Below are 19,774 nucleotides of genomic sequence, written 5' to 3'. Positions count from 1 at the left end.
GGAAATAAACAGACAAAACAAAGATAAATTAGATCACAGACATGAAGACATGATCACAGCCATAAAGATATGATGACATGGATCAAAGATAAATTACCTCTGTCTCTTTTTTCCAGAAAGCAGCCGATGCTATGATTGTTCCATTAGTTCTTCGGCCTAAAGCAGTATGGTTACTAAGAAATACCCAGAAAGTGTATAGAGTCTTGCATTGAGTCCATATGTTCCTCAGTTGTTTGGTTGAATGTTTGAGTCCAGTCTTTGTGAAAAATTATTGTCGCATCTCATTGTAACCTCTACTTGACATTGTCCTATTCAGGCAATTCCCTGTCCTTATTTGTTCAACAACAAGATCACAGAATATATGTGTGTTTTCTTCAGTTCAATTGGCCTTGTCAAATTAATTCTATTACAGAAAACATAATTAGCTAGAAATGGAACATCCTATCTAATGGAGCATCACATTGTGGAAAATCAACTCATGACAAAACAACAAAGCTAGAAATGGAACATCTTATCAGAGGAAATCAGAGCACGGATTTGAATCTTACCGACCGGGAACTGCCTTCAAAGCCGTTGTCATCTTCTTCCTCGATTGCGCCGAGATGCTCTGGAGGAACGGAGGTGTTCCCGACAAACATGGATCCACGACCTCCACGATTAGCCACTGATCCCCCACAGCCTCCCCCACGGCCTCCCCCTCGACCTTAGCCGGATCCCGCTCCAGTGGTGAGGGACCTGGAGCGGCGACCCACCCCACGGCCGGATCTGCCACCAGGGCCAAGGGGAGGTAGCCCTTGGTCCCCGGGAGCAGCTTCCACCTACATGTAATCCTGGTACGAGCCAAGGTAGAGGAAGCCGTCGGCTTGGGAGTTGAGATCCAGATGCTCCATGCGCATTCGGGGAGCGGAGAGGCTGGGGGCCGCTGGCTGGGAGAAAGGGCCGAAGTCATCTTTGTCGCAGGCGTCCGAGGAAGCAGGGAAGCTGCGAGCCGCCGATGAAGAACCCGCTTGAGACAAGTAGTCGCGGTAGCCGTTCTAGTGGCCATCCATGGTGGATGTGGTGGTGGGGAGGAGCAGGTGTGGCGGCGTGGGGAGGAGAGGGGGGCGGTGGCGGCGGTGTGGGGAGGACAGGCGGTAGTGGCGGCAGTGTGGGGAGGAGAGAGTGCGAGGGAGATGCGGAGGGAGGGTTCGGGATGGGTGGGATTGGGAAATAAATGAGGAGAAAGGTATCCTCAGAAATTTTAGTCCACTTTAGTTACCTCTAAGGGACGAGGGGAATAAAGCCTTTAGTACTCTTTTAGTCTCTATGTTTGACATTTTAAGGATTAAAAGTGGCAAAAAAAAAAAGACTAGTCCCATGGAACAAACACGGCCTAAATCGAACCAGACGGACGGATTGACTGGTCACAGCCGGCAGGGGCCGGGGCGTCCCACAATTGGGAACGGGAGCAAGGGCACATCCGTCATTTTGGTCATGACCAGCCCGATGAGACCCGCCCAACCGGTGGCCAATCAGGGGCCAATCCACCTCGCGCTTCCTGTGCGGCTGGCTGGTGCGGAGCGGGGCGTCGTGTAGGCGTGTCCGCGGATGGGACACGACGACGTTGGGGGGGCAGCGCCGAGGTCGGGGCCAGCGGACGCGACGGCTGGCAGGGGACCCCTGGCCCTCTTTATTCATGTCGGCCACGAGGAAGCCGGCCCCGTCCGTCCCAATCACATCCCGTCACGTCTCGCTTGATAGGGTTTTCCAAAAAAAAAAAATCTCGAAATTCACGTGCCTGGATCGTACGAAATGAAATCATTTAAACACTCCGATAATTTTCTTTTTGCTCCGATTGACCTTTAAATTTGTGAAAGGAACGTGTTTATAGATTTCCCGAAAGTATATCCAGTCCAACGGCAAAAGTTCCGAGCAAATCCTGTAGTCTAGAACTGATGAGAGATTGGCCACGGACGTGCACGTCCAATGGAGCTTCTCTTTTCTGAGCATCTTTTACACACTCAAATTTTCGGGTCACGTCCGTGCTTGTTTGTGTGACACTGTGACCTATTTTAATACTATTTTGTTGGAACCGATCATTAGTGCATTATCCGGCCGTCAAAAGCTTACAATGATATGCACGGGTATGGCCGTATGGCTGTATGCAATTTTCCATCCGAAGTGTCCACGTTCTCTGAATCTAGTGCGGCACGGACGTGGGCTGCGGCTACCCACCTGGGTGGGGCGCTACACTTCTTTTCTCCTTTTTGTGATGACAAAATATAAGCAGTGTACCTCGCTTTACTCTTTGTTGACGTGACAGTCGCGACAGAGATTTGGGTGCGTGTAATTTCGTCAGCGAGCGATTGTCCAGAGCTCATTGTTTAACCACATTGATCGAGTATTTCCAGTATCTAAATGGCACCTCCAACACTCCAACAACAATGTTAGCTTGCTAGTAATTATTCATTATTTTTTAAAAAGTAGTTATTCATCGAATTAATAAATAGCATTCTTACTCCCTCAGTTCTAAATTACTATTTGTTTTTTACTTTTCTAGATATGCACCTAGATATATAATTATATCTAGATATATAGCAAAAGTGATGTATAAAAAAAAGTTAAAATGAATATTAATTTGGGAATAGGTAGTAGTCGACATTAATAGGAGATGGTGAAAATACCATACGCATGCTATAATGACTTGTAGCCTTATAAGCCGACTACTAGCTACTTTTACTTCGTTCCCTCGATGAATATAAAATCCTGATATGAACTGTTTGTATCTAATTTGGCACGCAGCAATGCCACCAGGGACGCTACAGCAAGAGCAACTCCAAGTACTACACATTCGGCCGCCCCAACAACTAAACTACCGTACAAGGGAGGCATGGGTGCATGGCCCGTCTGAAAGTGCAAGGGTGCATGCAGGTTGCGACGCTGGCCTATGCCACCTAGGACCAGATGCTACCGCCAACACGACAAGACATACAAGACCCTCGGCGACGTACGTGCAGTTATGATGGACCACGCCAGATACTCTACGTCATAGGATAGGAGCACCGCACCGAGGTGAGAGGTGGTAGCTAGTAGCTTCTAGCTACTCGTCACGTCGGTAGGCAGGACTATACTACAAGTAGTATGTAGGACTAGATGCAGGCGGTGAAGGAGTTTGCGTCCGGAGAGAGTCGGAGAGAGAGAGAGAGAGAGAGAGGCGTGCCGCGTGCGGCAGGAGGCGCCGACACGTCGCGCCCCGGCGACGACGCGTGACTTGACGCGTCCTGCTCCTGTACTCTGCAGGCTGCTGGCTGCCGCTCGCCCCCGCGCGCGTAGCCGGAGCCCGGAGGCCGGAGCAGAGAGCGGAGGCCTGTGGCCACCCAAAGCCAGTGCCCATTGCTCGTCCTGGGGGCTGTGGGTCAGGTGCCAGGTGGTCCGGGCCGTACGCCAACGCTGCTTCCCACGAAAAATCACACGGCCGTTCGATCCCGCCGCAGCCGCTGGTGTATGCGCGCGCGGGGGGAAGAGGCACCCGATCGCCGTGGGCAAAGTTAATTTACCGTAATAATCCGTGACGACGACGGATGCGCGCAGCCGAACCTGTGGCGAGGTCTCCGTCTGTTGCGTCGGGTCTCGGCGTCTCCGGTGGATCATGGCGGCCGGTCTCATGGATGGTGATGGTCCAGTCCACCGAGTCGTTGCGGGGAGTTATTAGCGGCTCGTACTAGCTTAAACAAGCCGGTTGCCGGATCGGGGACACGCCCATGAATGTACCAGGCAACCGGCAACAACTATCCTTCCTCCCTCCTCTTGCCACTTCCACACGGTACCGCATCCGCATGCGAGCGAGCGAGCGTCCTGCACATGATCCCGGACGTACAAACCACAACTGGTGGAAAGAGGGTGTGGGACGGACGGGCACGTAGGAGGAGTAATTACCAACTACCATTCCATTTGGACACGAGCTAACCTCCTGGCCCTCACTATTAAAGAAGCACACTCCATATGCGTCCATCGGGAGCAAGGGCCCCCCGCTCTACGACGGCTCTACTGTACTGTACTGTAGTGCATGCGTGCCTCATGCTGGCCACAGCTAGCGGTCAAGACTCCAAGAGTGTGCCCATCGCCAGCGTTCGTCGTCGACCCGGCGTACGGGCGAGTAAGCCATGTCGTTACCGGGACCATGCGTCCATGCCAACATGTACTCCGTAAACGGTAAATCCTTGCGAAAGTGATGAAGACGTCAAGAAAAAGAAACGGCCGGAGCTTTCACCGGATCGGAGTGGTAAGACGGTTGTTACCAGCGTTGCTACTTGTGGAGGGAGCGCCTACCAGAGTCAGAGTGGGATCGCTCGGCGTTTCTGCTCACGTGCACGGCGCAGCGCGCGGGCCGTGCCGACTGCCGGAGCACTGCGACGACGGCGACATTCCCGACGTTTCACCGGAGCCTCGGAGGGGAGAGTGGGAGACCAGGCCATGCCCGTGGCCCCATGGAGGCCGTGCGTGCCCGTCCCCCCCGTGAGACGACCTGAAGTGACTTGTGGCGGGGCGCCTCGCTCCGTTGCCTTCAATTCGAGAGCCCCCCATCTATCCATGCGCGCGACACGCCCCCTCCCGGCTCGCTCGATTCGCACATGCATCATGACTCGCCCTCCATGGCTGGCCCTGCATGCGTAAATGTGAGAGAACGTTTTCTATCCACGCGCGCGACGACCCTCTCCCGGCTCGTGGTCGACCGGCACATGCATCATGACTCGCCCGCCATGGCCCCCCATCCTCACAGGTCACAGGTCACAGCTAGCAGCTCTTCATTTACGCATGCACGGGAACGGGATCAAAACGTTCTCTCACATTTTTACCAGCCGCAGCCATGTTTCTATCTTGTGTGCACTCATTTTGCCAACGAGCGAGGTCCACCTGCTTTTCTTTTTCCACCGTTATACGACGACCCAAGCAGGATCACTGTGTTGTTCAACGAGCCAAAAGCGAGGGCATGCAAGGTGTTGCTCGATGGAAAAGGGGTTTAGAGGGACCGCATCAACGAAAAAGTGTTTTGCATCTAATGGATGGACGACAAAGGATGCATGATTAGCTGGGTGGCTGGCCGGCCGGCCGGTGACCCCAGAAGGGCGCATGAGTGAGATCTGTGAATCGTCTCGAGTCTCGACGCCGAGGAGGGGGGGGGGGGGGGGGGGGGGGGGGTCGGGGGGCAAACGGTGATGTAGGGGTCCATGCACACGCAGAGAAAACTTGCATTGTGCACTGCAGGCCAGGCACAGGCAGGACCTTGCTCATTGCGCGCGTGAGAAGGGCACAGCACAGTGATCCGATCCTATCCGGCCGGACGCTGGATCTCTCTCGCCCTCGTTTGTCTCTCGGACAGATGCAACTTTTGGTCCTTTGCTATGCCTAGATTTCCTTTCCTTTTCGAAACGTGCTGCCTGCATCCGCATCAAGCAATCGAGATCTCTGGAGAGAGTGAGCTGGTAGCGCGCCCGAAAGGTTTCACCCAGGACTAATGCATTAGAAAGATCAAACTGTCCGCGGTTGATCGATCTACTCGGGCTCAGAAAAGGGTAAAATGTCGGCAGGATTTGCAGGATTGTACAAGTATGGTGAATACAGCAAACCAAAGTGGAGGAGCTAGCTCATGATCCAAAAGAAAAAAAATGGGGAAATGAACCACAGCCACGACATCGTGCCCTTCATGTTGCCAAAGTCAAAGATTTTTTTACACTTAGACAACAGAAAGCATTTATTCATGCATACGGATAGTTACAGCGAGTACAAAATTATTTTACCTCATCCATCCACCGTGCTCATCACTTGGGGGACTACGTACGGTAATTATTACAGGTTGCTACATCATCCATGTGTACATACCCTTGTAGACAGATATGAGCTTCACCATTATCTTTAATTTAGGTATATTTATGTAACTACCAGTATCTCTTTAAGGCAATGAAACTTTCACCATTGATGTTTATTTCACTATTTACATTTGAAATACAGAGACCTTGCATGCACATTTGGGTCACAAAGCATTTCCATGTTACCGCACTCCTTTTGCTTCTAGTGTAGCAGAGATAATAAGCAGTCAAAGCTGTCGTTAGGTACGTAACGTGTGAATGTAGAAATCAGGGCAAATGCCCCCAAATTACCTCTCTGCCAACTCTCCTAGTTCCCGTGTCAAAGAAGCAAGAACCACAATATCCTACATCCTCCAAAAAGATAAAAAAATAAGTTGGGACCATTTAGTACGGCCCCACGCATCAGATCGCCATAAAAGTATAACGGTGCTACCCCCCCCCCCCCCCCCCCCCCCCCCCCCCCCCCCAATCTCGCTAGAATCCGTCTCTTTGACCGAGATCACGACCGCCCCCAAAAAAGAGCTCCGAGACAAAGCCCGATTAGGCTGCGACCGAGCCTAATCGCCCCCCATTTAACAAAACCCCCGGCGCTCGTGATGGTTCGCCGAGGTCACGTGACCCGGCCGTGCCCTTGGACCATGGAGATGCCTTTTCAAATGCGGCAAGTACATCGAGGAGGCGTAAACAAAAGCGTGGGAGATTTTTTATGCTTTTTATTTTTTTACCCACAGCGTGAGATGGTGTGAGGAGAGAGAGTGCGCGCTTGGAACAACTGGCATATGTGTGCACGAGTATTTCTTTTGGATTATAGTGCCCGGAGTGCTGTTTATGCCAAGTGCTATGATTATCTCATGTGGACGGATTTTTAGGTTTTGTGTGTGGTTTTTTTACCACGCGGTAACTGTGGTTAAGCTGAGTTTACCGGCGAGAACAGAAAACCGCTCCTGGTACTTGATTGATGATTATCCGGCAGCTGGAAAAAGTGGATGATTGAAGTCCTCTGAAGTAGTAGTACTGCTAACTGGAGCGATGAAAACGGTCCAAAGCCTGCGAGAGTCACGCGGTGTTCGGATCCATGGATTAATTTTTAATTCGGATCACATCAGATGTTTGATATCAATTACAAGGACTAAATGTGAACTAATTATAAAACTAATCGCATAAGTTGTGGCTAATTCGCAAGATGAATCTATTAAGTCTAATTAATCAATAATTAGCACATATTTACTGTAGCATCACATGGTCAAATCATGAACTAATTAGACTTAATAGATCGTCTCGCAAATTAGCCTTTATTTATATAATTGATTTTAATACTTCTAATTAGTATCTAAATATTCGACGTGATAGGGACTGAACTTCACTTTAGCCGGTGTAACCAAACTTTAGGCAAACAGTTTGCATAACCAGTTGGTTAACCCATCAAACTTTTCCTGGAGTAACTGCTTGACAGATTACCCCAGCCTGCTGATCCAGAGTTGACCCCCGGAAAGAACATCACTTATTGGCCAGGCAGAGACATTCCCTCGCGTAAACGGGAAGTTACCGCCGCCATTTACTTTGAGGTAGTAAAACTCACCGGTCACCTCACCACCGGCGCGCCGGTCGACCGCACGCGCACGGCCCAACGAGTCGCATGCTAGCTAGCTTGTCACGAGAGGAAGTTTAATAACGCAGCTAGCAAGCGGGCTGCAAGGTTTTTCTCAACCTTTTCTTAGCCTACTCGTACAATGGTTAGCTCTTCATCATTAATACATGGCCCACAAATCATTCTCACAAAGTTTTTTGTTCTTGTGTCCAAGTCAACTGTAAGTTTATAGCCCGCTTCTCCTCTCTCACCTCTTCTCTCAGCATTCAGCCAGCTTACAGCCTCTCATTATACTTAGCTCTGACATTCATAATCCAACCATGGCGTAACAACGCTCGATCGGAGGTGACAAAACCAGCGCCCGGCCGGAGGGAGGAACGACGACGCCCTGGCCTTGACAAGCGAACGGGAGCTGAGCTGCCGGCCGGAGGGCGGCTGGGAAGCGAAGCGAAGTTTTGCGTAGAGTAGACTAGAGGCGGGTCGCGTCGCGCCATGAAGCCGAGTCGGTTAGATCGGTTGGGACACACCGGTGGGCACGCTCGATGCGTCGCTGCCACGTGCGACGCACATGCCCCCGCTGTCCTGTGCTACGACCCCGGCGCCTACTCCATGCCCGCCGGCAAATGTGAACAACCTACCTACCGATGCTACCCCTTCTTGCACGCTTGCACGATCCTCCCCTACTCACGTACTCTTTGATCGGGCGTGCGTTGCTGCGGCGCACGAGCTCACATTCTCGTGCTCCGGCCAGATTGTCCTCGGCGCTTTTACCTCCATCCGTGAGATTTTCGACACGTTCACTCTGCCTTTTGTTAATATTCCTTGCTTCAGATCGAGCTGATCTCAAAGGGTCGCTCATCACACGTGAACAGTATTTAGTACTTGCGTTGCGTATCCTTTTCAGCCAGGATTTTAAAAGCTCGTGTTGCACGATACACACACAAAAAAGTTGCGTTCCGTGGTGGCCTACGGCTCGGCTCGGTCGACCTAATCTCCAGCAAGTGGCTGGGGCCGGACTCCCCTAGCAGGACCCGAATCTAACGCTAATAATTAGCTGCTTTGGCTAGATCATGTCACCGCCTAACCGCTGATCTAGTCTCCCTGTAGTTTGTAGCTTTCGTAGTCAAGCATCACTTTCACACTGACTCTGATCTACCAAGAGGCCTCCACTCCACACCGTGAAGCAGTATCTTCCTCAAGTTTCTCTTCCACAGTCACAACGCTGTGTGAGCATGACAGGCTAGATTTGAGGTGAAATGAGGACTCAAACCTGTATGGAGAAAAGATCACACGAGACACTCTGCCGGCGTATGCATCACCTCTCAGCCTACTGTCCCAAGATGGAAACAGGCAATAACTTCCCATCAGACGGGACTCTCTCACTACCATCTTTCAGGTACCCATCTCTCTCTCAGATCCCTTCCCTTAAAATCTTGCGGTAACATTTCACGAAACTTTACCCTGCAAAGAAAAGATACCTCCCTTGCCCAAACGGTAAATATCATATCACCATCAAATACCAGTAAAGTCTACTACTACACTCCACTGCCGCGGTAAGAATAGGCAGCTCGCCCCTACGGTTGGCTACGATAGGAGGCTACCCACCATCAATTTTGTTGGTAGGGTGAAACCTAAATTTTCACCGCATCTATTTGTCCACCTCCGCACCCCGCGGCTGGCTTTACTGCGCCTCCCTCCCTCCCTCTCTCTTCCGTGTCTGCCTCCAAAAGAAAAACCAGCCTGGTTTCCCGAGCGCAGGCCGCAACCACCCCCTCCTCCGTAAAACCCAAGCCAACGCAGGCGAGGCCAAGCACCAACCGAGCAGAGCGCGCACACACAGAGACCAGCAGCTAGCTACCAACTCGACTCGAGCAATGCCGCCTTCATTCCGCTCCCTCGCTTCCCATCCTCCGCCCCATGAGCGCATCCAGCACTAGCGGCCTAGCGCGAAGAAGGGAGCACGGCGAGCGGCGGCGGCGGGGGTGCCATGGAGCTGGGCGGGGTGGTCATGGACGCGGGCGGCGGCGCGGCGGAGCTCGGCCTGCTCGGCGGCGGATCTAGCAGGCTGCTCAAGCACGGGCGGGGCAATGCGGCGGGCGAGGAGCACGGGTGGGGCGGCAGCGGCAGGGCGGCCAAGCAGGCCAGGACGACCGCGGACGTGGCGGAGGCGGCCAAGGCGGCGGTCGCGCCGTTCCTGCTGGGGTCGTGCAGCCCCGGCCACGGCGGGGAGCAGATGCTCAGCTTCTCGTCCGCGCCCGCGTCCTCGTGCGCCTCCACCGCCGCCGTCGCCGCTGCGGCAGCGGCCGTGGCGGCTGACGGGGCGATGCCGCTCTACTACGGCACCCCGGCTTCTTGCTCAGGTGAGTGCGGTGGTGTGCATGGTCACCGGTTTGGTGGTGGTGGTGGTGCAAGCTGCAAAGCTTCTTTTCTGTTGCTTGTGTGATTGGATTTGCTGATTGAAAAGCTTGCTATCTACTCTACTCCTTTCCGAGTATTATTGCTTTCTGATTCATCTTGCTTTCTCTCTTTGCACCTTGGAATGGTAGCTACAGATTTATTTATTTTTTAACCATTTTGTGTTTCACTTTTGCTTTCTCCTCCGGTGCTCATACCAGAAATGGAGCTGATTTGATTTGAGCTCTCTCGTTTTCTTTTTCTAACTTCAGTTGTTTGGATTCGGGAGTTTCTCATAACAAGTTGACTCTTTTAAGCTGCCAATGATCTTTATGTTTTTTTGTTTTCATTTTCTGGCTTACCTTGATTAGATCAGTGACCGGAAAGAGTTCATCCTCTGGAAAAAGAACTCATTTTAATATTGTTTTAAAAAGCTTTATTGAATCATTCGTGATGTGTACCGAGATAAGTTTGCACTTCTTTTTGCTGACATCCACCAACGCTTTTCTTGTCCTCAACGGTGCGATCGTGCGGATTCCTTTTTGTCATGCCGTCTGCTAATAATACTACTAAAATAGAAAAAAAATGTTGTGATCTCCCTCCGCACTATCTCCACTTCTCTCACTCAAAAACTCAAAAAGGAAAGGAAAAACAGTTAAAAGGATGAATGCATTATGCATGCAAGAAAGTCTCAAGGAAAACAATGGAGCACCGTGATTCAAGCTTACTGTAGAGACCCAACTGTGATTCTTGGCGGCTTTTTATGGACATCACCTATGAATCTGTGCTGCTTATCAGGTTTCTGATCCTTGCAGCTAGCACTCTGTTCCAGATTTTTGTGTCTTTTAGTTGCCTTTATCCTGCCCTAGGATTGTGTTTAGGAAACGCATGCATCTCGGTGGTCATCTCTATGAAGCAGTGCATGTTTTTGGCTGTGCCTTGTTGGCTTTCACTGCTCTGTTGCTCATCTCTAACCCTGCCTGCCTGTTTCATCCCCGCAGGATTGAGCTCAGTGAGCTTGAGCAGCAGCATGCAGGGGGCCATGGCCCGGGTGAGGGGCCCCTTCACGCCGTCCCAGTGGATCGAGCTGGAGCACCAGGCCCTGATCTACAAGTACCTGGCTGCCAATATCCCCATACCTCACAGCCTCCTCGTCCCCATCAGGAGGAGCCTCGCGTCGTCTCCCTACCCACCTTCCTACTTCGGCACGAGCACATGTAAGCCAAGAAAGAGAGAAACAAAAGCAAAGCGACCGAGTGCTTTCGGAGCTCGCTAGCTTCAGTTCCATCATGCACATCGATATGATAAAATCGTGTTGATTGGCGCTGCTGCGTGTTGCCACAGTGGGGTGGGGGTCTTTCCAGCTGGGCTACTCCGGCAATGCGGATCTGGAGCCCGGGCGGTGCCGCCGGACGGACGGCAAGAAATGGCGGTGCTCCAGGGACGCGGTCGCCGACCAGAAGTACTGCGAGCGACACATGAACCGGGGACGCCATCGTTCAAGAAAGCATGTGGAAGGCCAGCCTGGCCATGCCGCGAAAGCGATGTCCGCGGCGGTGGCGGCTGCCGCTGCCACCCAACCTGCTGCTCTGGCTGCCTCCGGCGCCGGAGCTACTGCCGCTGGCCTCACTGTCAGTCAGCACCAGCAGCCGGTGAAGAGCTATGCCGCGGGTGCGACTGATCCTTGCTCTCTGCAATATAACAGGTACTATCTGCAGCTCCTAGAATGGTTCATCTGTAGCATGCTCGCAGTGCTTTAACACCGCATCAGATAGTTTAGTTTTGCTCTTAAAATGAAATGTGGTAGTCCAATCCTGTCTTTGTTGAAAAGATGGTGGTAGTCCGACAGTGCAGTTATGCACGAGAGCTTTTCTGCTGATCTCTTTCATTGTAGATCACCAATCCTATTTACCCTAGAACCAAATATTCTCTTTTTTTGGTGATACGATACTAGTCCAAGTAGTGTTAAAAGTGAGATTTGCAAAGATGCCATAAAACCTGAAAGTGCAGTCATTCCATGATATTTGCTAACTAATCCTCTTCTCAACAATTTCTGCAGGGAACTGGTGAACAAACAGAATGAGAGCGATAACATGCAGGACTCCGACAATCTCTCCATGCTGACTTCTATGAGCACAAGAAACCCTGGCAGCCTGTTTCCATTCTCAAAACAAAATAATCCTTTCGAAGTGACCAGCTCAAGACCAGAGTTTGGCCTTGTCTCATCAGATTCACTGATGAGCTCTCCTCATAGCTCCTTGGAGAATGTCAATCTGCTCAGCTCACAAAGTCTGAATGAAAACCAGAGTTCAGCTTCCCTGCAACATTTTGTGGATTGGCCAAGGACACCTGCCCAGGGAGGTCTTTCATGGCCCGACGCTGAAGACATGCAAGCTCAGAGATCACAGCTCTCAGTATCTGCTCCAATGGCATCTTCTGAGCTATCTTCAGCTTCCACATCTCCGATTCATGAGAAGCTAATGTTGTCACCACTTAAGCTGAGCCGCGAGTATAGTCCTATTGGGCTAAGCATTGCAGCAAGCAGAGATGAAGTTAGCCAGTTAGAAGCAAACTGGGCGACGATGTTCCGCGATTCTTCGATGGGCGGGCCATTGGGGGAGGTCTTAACCAAGAACGGTAACGCTGAAGCAAAGAACTGCCTGTCGGCACCTCTGAACCTTCTAACGGACTTCTGGGATTCAAGCCCCGGGATGGAGTCATCCCCAGTGGGAGTTCTGCAGAAGACCACCTTCGGATCAGTCTCCAGCAGCACTGGAAGCAGCCCCAGGATGGAGAACCACGGTGCTTATGATGGTATCAGCAACCTGCGGGATGATCTCGGTTCAATTGTAGTGAGCCATCCGAACATCCGCCTACTGTGAGCTTCTGAGTTCTGACCGTGAAAATCTGCAACAAGAGGAAGGCATATGGAAACAGATGAGCCAGCTTTGGCATGTTACATATCGATAATCCATGATCTTGAGAGCCAGCATTTACCTCATAGTCTGTCATTTGAGACTGATCACCAGCTGCTTTTGCCATTTTCAGCTCTCCTTTCTTTTTTTCCCCTCTCTTTTTAACTTGGCTTTGTAAGTTGTAACTTTCACCTTCCTCGGATCGTGAAGTGCTGCAATGTGTGGTGTGGATGGACTTGGTGCGCCGTTGTTGCATCTCATCTGATAATACTCAGTATGCGATCGTAGTTGCCAGTCGTAGATTAATGCGATTATCGTCTTGATTGTTCATACTGCTAATTGCTAAATGTCTGTGTGCTCATTGTTGTATCGACATATCGTTCAGTTATTTTGTTTACCATGATGTTGTGAGACCGCACATTCCGATTCAAAACTTTACTACCTGGAATCTTACTAAATGCTATTTCCTGTCTGCCAATAATTGACCATTCGCACTCGGTGCACGCGCTCCCGATAGTTGTGGCAAAGCTGGGCTGCAATCTAAGCTCTGCTGCATCTATAGAAATCATCTCAGAAACAATGCATTCACATGCAGAAAAAAAGCAGCAGCTAAAACACCTCATTGTTTTGAAGAAAACTTGCACCGAACAACCTTTTAACAGCAACTAGCACCAAACAAATCAAATCCTGATGCTTGTCGCAACAAGAAACTTAGCAATACATCCCAAAGAAAAAGGCACTGCCTAACTTCATTGTATCTGCAGCCTGCTCAAAGAGCCACTGATCGTTCTCTACCCCCGGCGCGGTATTCCAGCGCTCATCACGACGGCGGCAGCCGCGGCAGGAATACAATGATACGCTCCCAGGACCAGGGCTCCAGCCTTTTCCTCCGCCCTTTGGCCGCTGCCACCGGCCGGCCGGCCTGCAAAAGAGCCATCCCTATTCGCTCACCCAACCCTGCCATGCTGCAGCAAGCCAGCTACAGCGACCACTCCATTGTTCATGGCATCCATCCATGCCCATGCACGCCCTGGTGCCTCCTCATCCGGCATCCATGACGACCAGCCGGCGAGCCACCGCTGCGTGTCGTCGCCCTTTTGATGATTTGGTTGCACAGGAGAGCAGAGCCCCCTGCTGTAGACTCTAGGGCGAGTGATGTGCGCTAGTGCGAGGCGCTGCTGGATTGGTGGCGCTGCCGCCTGCTTTATGGTCATCGGCACCGGAAAGTGCGTGTAGCGCGACAGTGGCGGTGGTGGGGTTCCGGATTGGGATGTGAGATGAGATGTTCCGTCCTCCGAGATCGGAGCGGAGATTGGTTGCCGAGATGCCGAGTGATCCGTCCGCCGATGTGATGCCGGTTCCTGTTGCGTTGCTGCAGTTTCTTTTTCTTTATGTCTGTTTTTTTTTTGCACTTGGCAAATTAGTGTGCCCGATCTTCCATCACGTAAGGATAACTCTCAATTTGGTAGGGTAGCAGCACACTCGATCCGGTTTCTTATCAGCAAAATCTGAACTCCGCGATCGAAGCATCATTTCTCCTCTGGTTATCAACCGTGCGTAGCCCGATTGACCTCGCCACAAAGGCTAATCCCTGCATGCGAATCGAAGAACACAAACAAAAACAAGGTAGATGCAATCTAAATATTGCTAATAATATGAACCACACGAGTTGGAGTCTCACAAACCGATAAACGGTGAAACTGTTCAGACACAAATTAATCTAAGCAAAACCCGATTGTCTAAGATGGCGGTTACTGAGTTTTATGCATCCAATAGGTGGAGGCTAAGGAGAAGGATGACTTAGGGCACCCTTGCAGCATTGTCCTCCTGGTTGGGGCGCACACCAACTTGGGTCTAAGTCCCAAGTAAACTTACAAGGCCTAAGGCCTGACAAAAGGTGACATAGCACCCTGACAGATTCTGTACGTCCACTTGTTTCGACGATTCCCGTTGACTCAGATGAAATTTTGACATGGGACTAGTGCCTTGTTTCGACGATTCTCGTTGACTCGGATGGAATTTTGACATGAGACTGGTGCCATTGGAAAGTGTCTTCTTAGCTTTTCATGCATACATAGAACGTCCAAAGGCGTCAATTGTAAGACGGACTACTGCCGGAGTGTGAGGTGGACACGAACTCGATATAGTTTGGGCCTCTAACTTGGCTTTGCTAGTCCTCTCCACCTCCATGCCTCTCTTCAAGTACTTCATGGTTCTCTCCATAGTTTCTAATTATAATAATTTCTTTATTTAGCGATCTATTCTAAAAAATAACTAAAAAATATATATAGGAACAAGCTCACCTTATCTTTAGCATCTCATATCCTCGTTACCCATGCCTCTTCCAAATATTTTCTATCATGGATGTATCTATAGGAATCATGTCCATATCAGGAGGGAGGAACTGTGCTGCGTGATTGCTGGTTTTGCGTGCTTGGAGGAACGGAAAGGGTAGTTTTGGATGGATCGTAGAGGCGTTGGAGTTGGCAAAGTGATCACGTGTGGCGTAGTGGGAAGAGTTGTTTTTGCCAGGACAAGGTTGTGAGTAGAAATATACTTGCTGGAAAGTAGAAAAAGGTACTCGCGTACGTGAACTGCCGCTGTGTACTCTACTGGTGCTAAAGCTCCCCGGCCTTCTTTTGCAACAGGGTCCGGCGGCCGTATCCGCCGAGCTCTTTTCGTACTCGCGCTCGTTCGCGTGGGTGGGACTGTGCTGCACGCATCTGATCAGGTACGCTTCACCGACACCAACAAAGTTTTGGTCCGCCTCAGGTGGCCCGGATAGGCGCATACACGAAAAGTTCGCTCTCTAGACTCCAGAGAAGAGCAACTCCTGGGACAGCGACGCATCCCGTAACAAAACCGACGCCACATTATATCCCGAGTCCATCACGCAACCACGCTCTGTGCCCGGCTTGTGCAGCCGGTACGCGCGGTGTCCCGTGAGCACGCGCGCAGTCGCGTTGGGGGTCCGTCCAACTGATCTCTCGGCACTCACCTATCATGCGAAGTTGCGAACAACAAGTGCATGGCTGTCCCGTCTCCATCTTGTTGGGCACAACTAACAGCAAACGGGTGCCGTGTGGCTATAAGGCTATTTCAGATGCCTGGGTCATGGCTCCTGAGCACAGCGTTCTCGGAGACCCGTGTGCCTGCTCGGTCGCTGCGCGCGTGGCTCGATAAACGTCACTCTCCTGGCGGCACGTACGCAAGGCCACAGGCGGAACAGAGGTACGAGCGGAGCTACGGACCCGGGGGCGCGAGATCCCAAAGGAACACCAAACGATTCCCGCACGCCTTCTTGTTCACATGCCAAGGCAGAGCGAATACGATCACGATCACGTGTCGCCGATCGATCGATCGATCACGAGCTCTCGCAGAAAATCGGTTTCTATATAAACGACACGCCTGGTCTCGTCGTGTCTTGGTGCGCTCGGAGTGAGCGAACAAGCCGAGATGAGCCGCAGCAGAACCAAGCAGCCGGCGGTGGGTAGCCGCCGGACCAGGCGTGCCGAGCAGCAACCGCAGCCACCGCCGGCGGTCCTCGCCGAGAGCCCGAAGATCGTGTCGAACCCCATCTTCCGCTGCGAGACCGGACCGAGCCAGCTCAAACCGCCGGCCGCCGACCACCTGCGCTGCGTCTACCGCCCGGGCTCGCTCTACGCGCTCGTGCACGACCCGGCCGCTGCAGCCGCCGCAACTGGCGGCAATGGCATCGGCATCGGCAAGCCGCTGCCGCTGCCACCGTGCAGGGCCCACGTGCCAGCCTCGCGCAGTGGGCCCGCGCTCGGTGCGGGCGGCCCGCACGGCAGGGTGCTGAGGAGCAGCGCACCGCAGGACCCGTTCCTGGCGGCCTACGTGGCGTGCAGCAAGAGCGCCGGCGTCGGCGAGGACGCTGCTGGAGCCGATCGGCACCAGCAGAGGCAGAAGCAAGGGAAGAAGAAGAAGAGGAGGAGGTGTCAGGCGACGAAGAAGAGAGGCAAGGAAGGCGAGGAGATCGCCCGCGGGTGCGGCATCTGGAGCGGGTGGGCGGCGGGCGCCAGGTACGCCGGAGCGATGTCGTGCAGGTACGGCTGCGCCGTCGCCGAGCAGCAGCACGGAGAAGCTCCTGCGACCGCGGCAAAGAAGGAGGCGGGGGAGGACGCGGCCGCGGGGCCTACGCTGGACTTGTCGTGGGCGCCGGCGGTGCTCACGGCGAGGGCGCTGGAGCGGAGGAGGCAGCAGCGCTGAGGATGCGCGCTTCGTTGCATGCATCGATGTTCTTCTGATAGTGTCAGCCCATACTCAGTGTTCATACTGCCCGCTATGGAACTAGTACTTGGCATTGTGTAAAGTTACGCATTGATATGAATTATGCATGCCTTTTGTAATATTTACAGTGTGTTAAGTTATTCAGCGACATCATGTTTAGTGAAAAAAGAGCAGATTAAGCATTTCACGGAATGTAAGTATTACATGGAATTGCCGAATTGGTAAACACGACAGAGTAATTGACTAATTTCACAGGTGGGTGATTGAAACGATCCGAATTTTCATTTCTAAGAATTCAAGACTACGCACCTCCGTGATAGTCTAAAAAAGCTATCATGTGCGAATCCCTATCTCAGATGGTACAAATCCATACCAACACAAAAATATAGAATAGCAATAGAGTTACAATATCATAAATATCGAGTATAACACTTCGGCTCAAGCCGGTACAAGTCCATTAGAACTGAATCATGAAAGGTAAAACATCTACGCAGCGGAAACATGTAGCGTGGTGAACAACAACTCCAGAGGCGATTTGAGCGAGGGACCATCCCTAGTCTTCCCATCCATCATTGTCGAAGTCGTAGTCGGGCTCCGATCCTGAAAAGCCACCATCTACCCGAGAAGCGGGTAGGTCATGTCAACTCCCAAAAGTAGCAAGCCAAGGAAATAGTGGAATCATACTATGTGCATAGATTAACCTATATATGGCTGTAGAGGAATATGCAATAGCAACAATCAATGATGCATCAAAACAATACCATCTTCGAGGTCAACAGCTCACATCAAGGAAGTCGCCACAAATTATCAGATCCTTCAACAAGAATCCAGCACCAAACACGCTAGGTGATGTGATAACTCTCTCCCCTCACATCTCAACGGCAAATGCCTACCTATCAAAAAAAGGAAGGTAGAAGTATAAATATAAGTCTAGTCAGAAGTAGCGGTAACTAGTGAACACGGACTATAGCTATAGATTTATACACTCTCTGAAGGTTGTACAATTGTACCCGAACGGATGGAGCCTGAACGGTAGCGATCCGTCCAAACCCCACCTAACGGCCGAGCCCTAGTAAGTGAATAGTACTCTCATGTTTTCTCGAGTCTCGAACTGTCATCAACTGTAGGGCACGCCGTCACCAGGTGAGGACCTCGAAATTGTGAAACCTACCCACTCCGGGGTGTAGTCTGGTCAGAGCAGGTCAACACCTCAAACTTCTTACATTGATCCTCCAATCTGCCTACAGGTTGAGCACTACCCACCTCTAGTATCGGACTGAACCCCGCCCATAACAAGGCAAACGGTACATACGAAAATAGATACTGTGACTAGTGGTAAACTGACTTGGTCCTTAGGAGCCGAGAGCAAGCACTCAACTCCACAAGTATGTGCCAAAGCACCTGCAACGTACAAGTACGTCATTTGCTCCTCAGTGTCAAACAAGATACCCGCCACAGGCAAGGGGGGTGGAGAGAGTCCAGAATGCTCTCCCCTGGTAAGGCACTCCTCAGTATCAACTGTGGCTTGCTCCCACCAAAACATGTAAGGAATCTCACTCACCAGAAACACACGCGAGAGTATACAAGGAATCCCACCACCAAAGCCATGGCATATGCCCATCCATAACTCAAAAGCATGTATATGGATACAAGTAAGGTGGACTAGCTAGGGGTCTGTAGCTAGTCCATAAGTAGGTAACAAGGAAAATGGGATAAACAATTACCAAGGTATGGCTAGAAACATAGGCTGTGCAATCAATCATCATCATCCAATCATCATAAATAAAGCGCTAGCAACTAAGCATGCATATGATCTATATGATTGGGAGTGACATGACACCTTGTCTGTAGTTGTTAGGATCCTCCTCTGAAGCATCCCCACATAAGTAGAGACTAAATGTATTGCAAATATCAGTCCTAGGAGGCTGATAGGACATTTATTCAACAGATAATTCAGTTACCGTACAACTCCCGAGGGAGTGGGCGTGAAAGCCACGTAGCGATAAGAAGCAAATAAATAATAGCAGCTAACCAAGCGACTGCCAAAAGACAACACTTGGGACTACACGGCAGCAGAAGCATCTTGTGAAGGCCAAAACCACAAGCAGCGTTGGGTGCGGACACAACCTCCTACTCAAACTCCTCGGCAACGAAGTCCGGGTCTTCCTTTGTAGCAACGAAGAAAGGGTGAGTACAAAAGTACTCAACAAGTCCAACCCCATCCACGGATGGGGATACAATCAAGTATATGCACAGGATATAACAAGGATAGGCTAAGGTTCATTTTGCAGTAAAGCTAGATTTTCAACACATGCACGGGTTCATTTTTTTCCAAAAGAGTTTTGCAAAGCTTTTGTTTAGTAACCGAAATCTTGAGTGGGGTTGATCCTACACAAAGGATTCAAATTTTATTGCTATCGGACTCCTCGTCCGCCATAGCTCACGGCACAACTGCCGGACACTTCCGAAATCCAACACACACACACCATGAAACCATCCATTCCCAAGTGCTAGTTATGTGACCAAGCCGTAACTCGTCCAATGCCGTGGACATGGCTACCCGGATAGGTTTTAACTCTGCAGAGGTTGTACACTTTTCCCACAAGTAGGGTACCGCAGCATGATCACCTTAGTGCCGGTGCGGATCCTAACAAAGCCATTACCCACCTTAGCTAAGATTGTGTAGTCTACACGGAAGCACCCAAGGGGTTAACGACTCATCCACGAGACCGTAACCGGGACCTAAATCACCAAGATCTTACTCCTTTTCCATGGGCTCC

At 51.2% G+C, this 19,774-nt stretch overlaps 2 protein-coding genes across 3 annotated transcripts; both read left to right on the top strand.

Moving 5' to 3' along the window:
* Nucleotides 1-9,119: 9,119 nt before the first annotated feature.
* On the top strand, nucleotides 9,120-13,082 carry LOC117839715 (growth-regulating factor 6). Of its 2 annotated transcripts, none has more exons than XM_034720120.2 (4): nucleotides 9,120-9,794; nucleotides 10,830-11,045; nucleotides 11,173-11,533; nucleotides 11,888-13,082. In XM_034720120.2, exons 1-4 carry the CDS (start codon nucleotides 9,422-9,424, stop codon nucleotides 12,708-12,710), a joined length of 1,773 nt encoding a protein of 590 aa, XP_034576011.1. In that variant the 5' UTR covers nucleotides 9,120-9,421; the 3' UTR covers nucleotides 12,711-13,082. The 2 variants fall into 2 exon arrangements, with proteins under 2 accessions (XP_034576011.1, XP_034576012.1); XM_034720121.2 differs by lacking the exon at nucleotides 9,120-9,794 and adding an exon at nucleotides 9,811-10,626.
* A 2,829-nt stretch (nucleotides 13,083-15,911) lies between these two features.
* On the top strand, nucleotides 15,912-17,266 carry LOC140221345 (uncharacterized). Its single transcript, XM_072290860.1, has one exon. The coding sequence runs from the start codon at nucleotides 16,200-16,202 to the stop codon at nucleotides 16,971-16,973; it is 774 nt and encodes a 257-aa protein (XP_072146961.1). The 5' UTR covers nucleotides 15,912-16,199; the 3' UTR covers nucleotides 16,974-17,266.
* Nucleotides 17,267-19,774: the final 2,508 nt, after the last annotated feature.

The sequence above is a fragment of the Setaria viridis genome, chromosome 9, assembly GCF_005286985.2.
Source record: "Setaria viridis chromosome 9, Setaria_viridis_v4.0, whole genome shotgun sequence".
Classification (NCBI taxonomy): Eukaryota; Viridiplantae; Streptophyta; class Magnoliopsida; order Poales; family Poaceae; genus Setaria; species Setaria viridis.
This window is presented reverse-complemented; position numbering and strand designations above follow the sequence as displayed.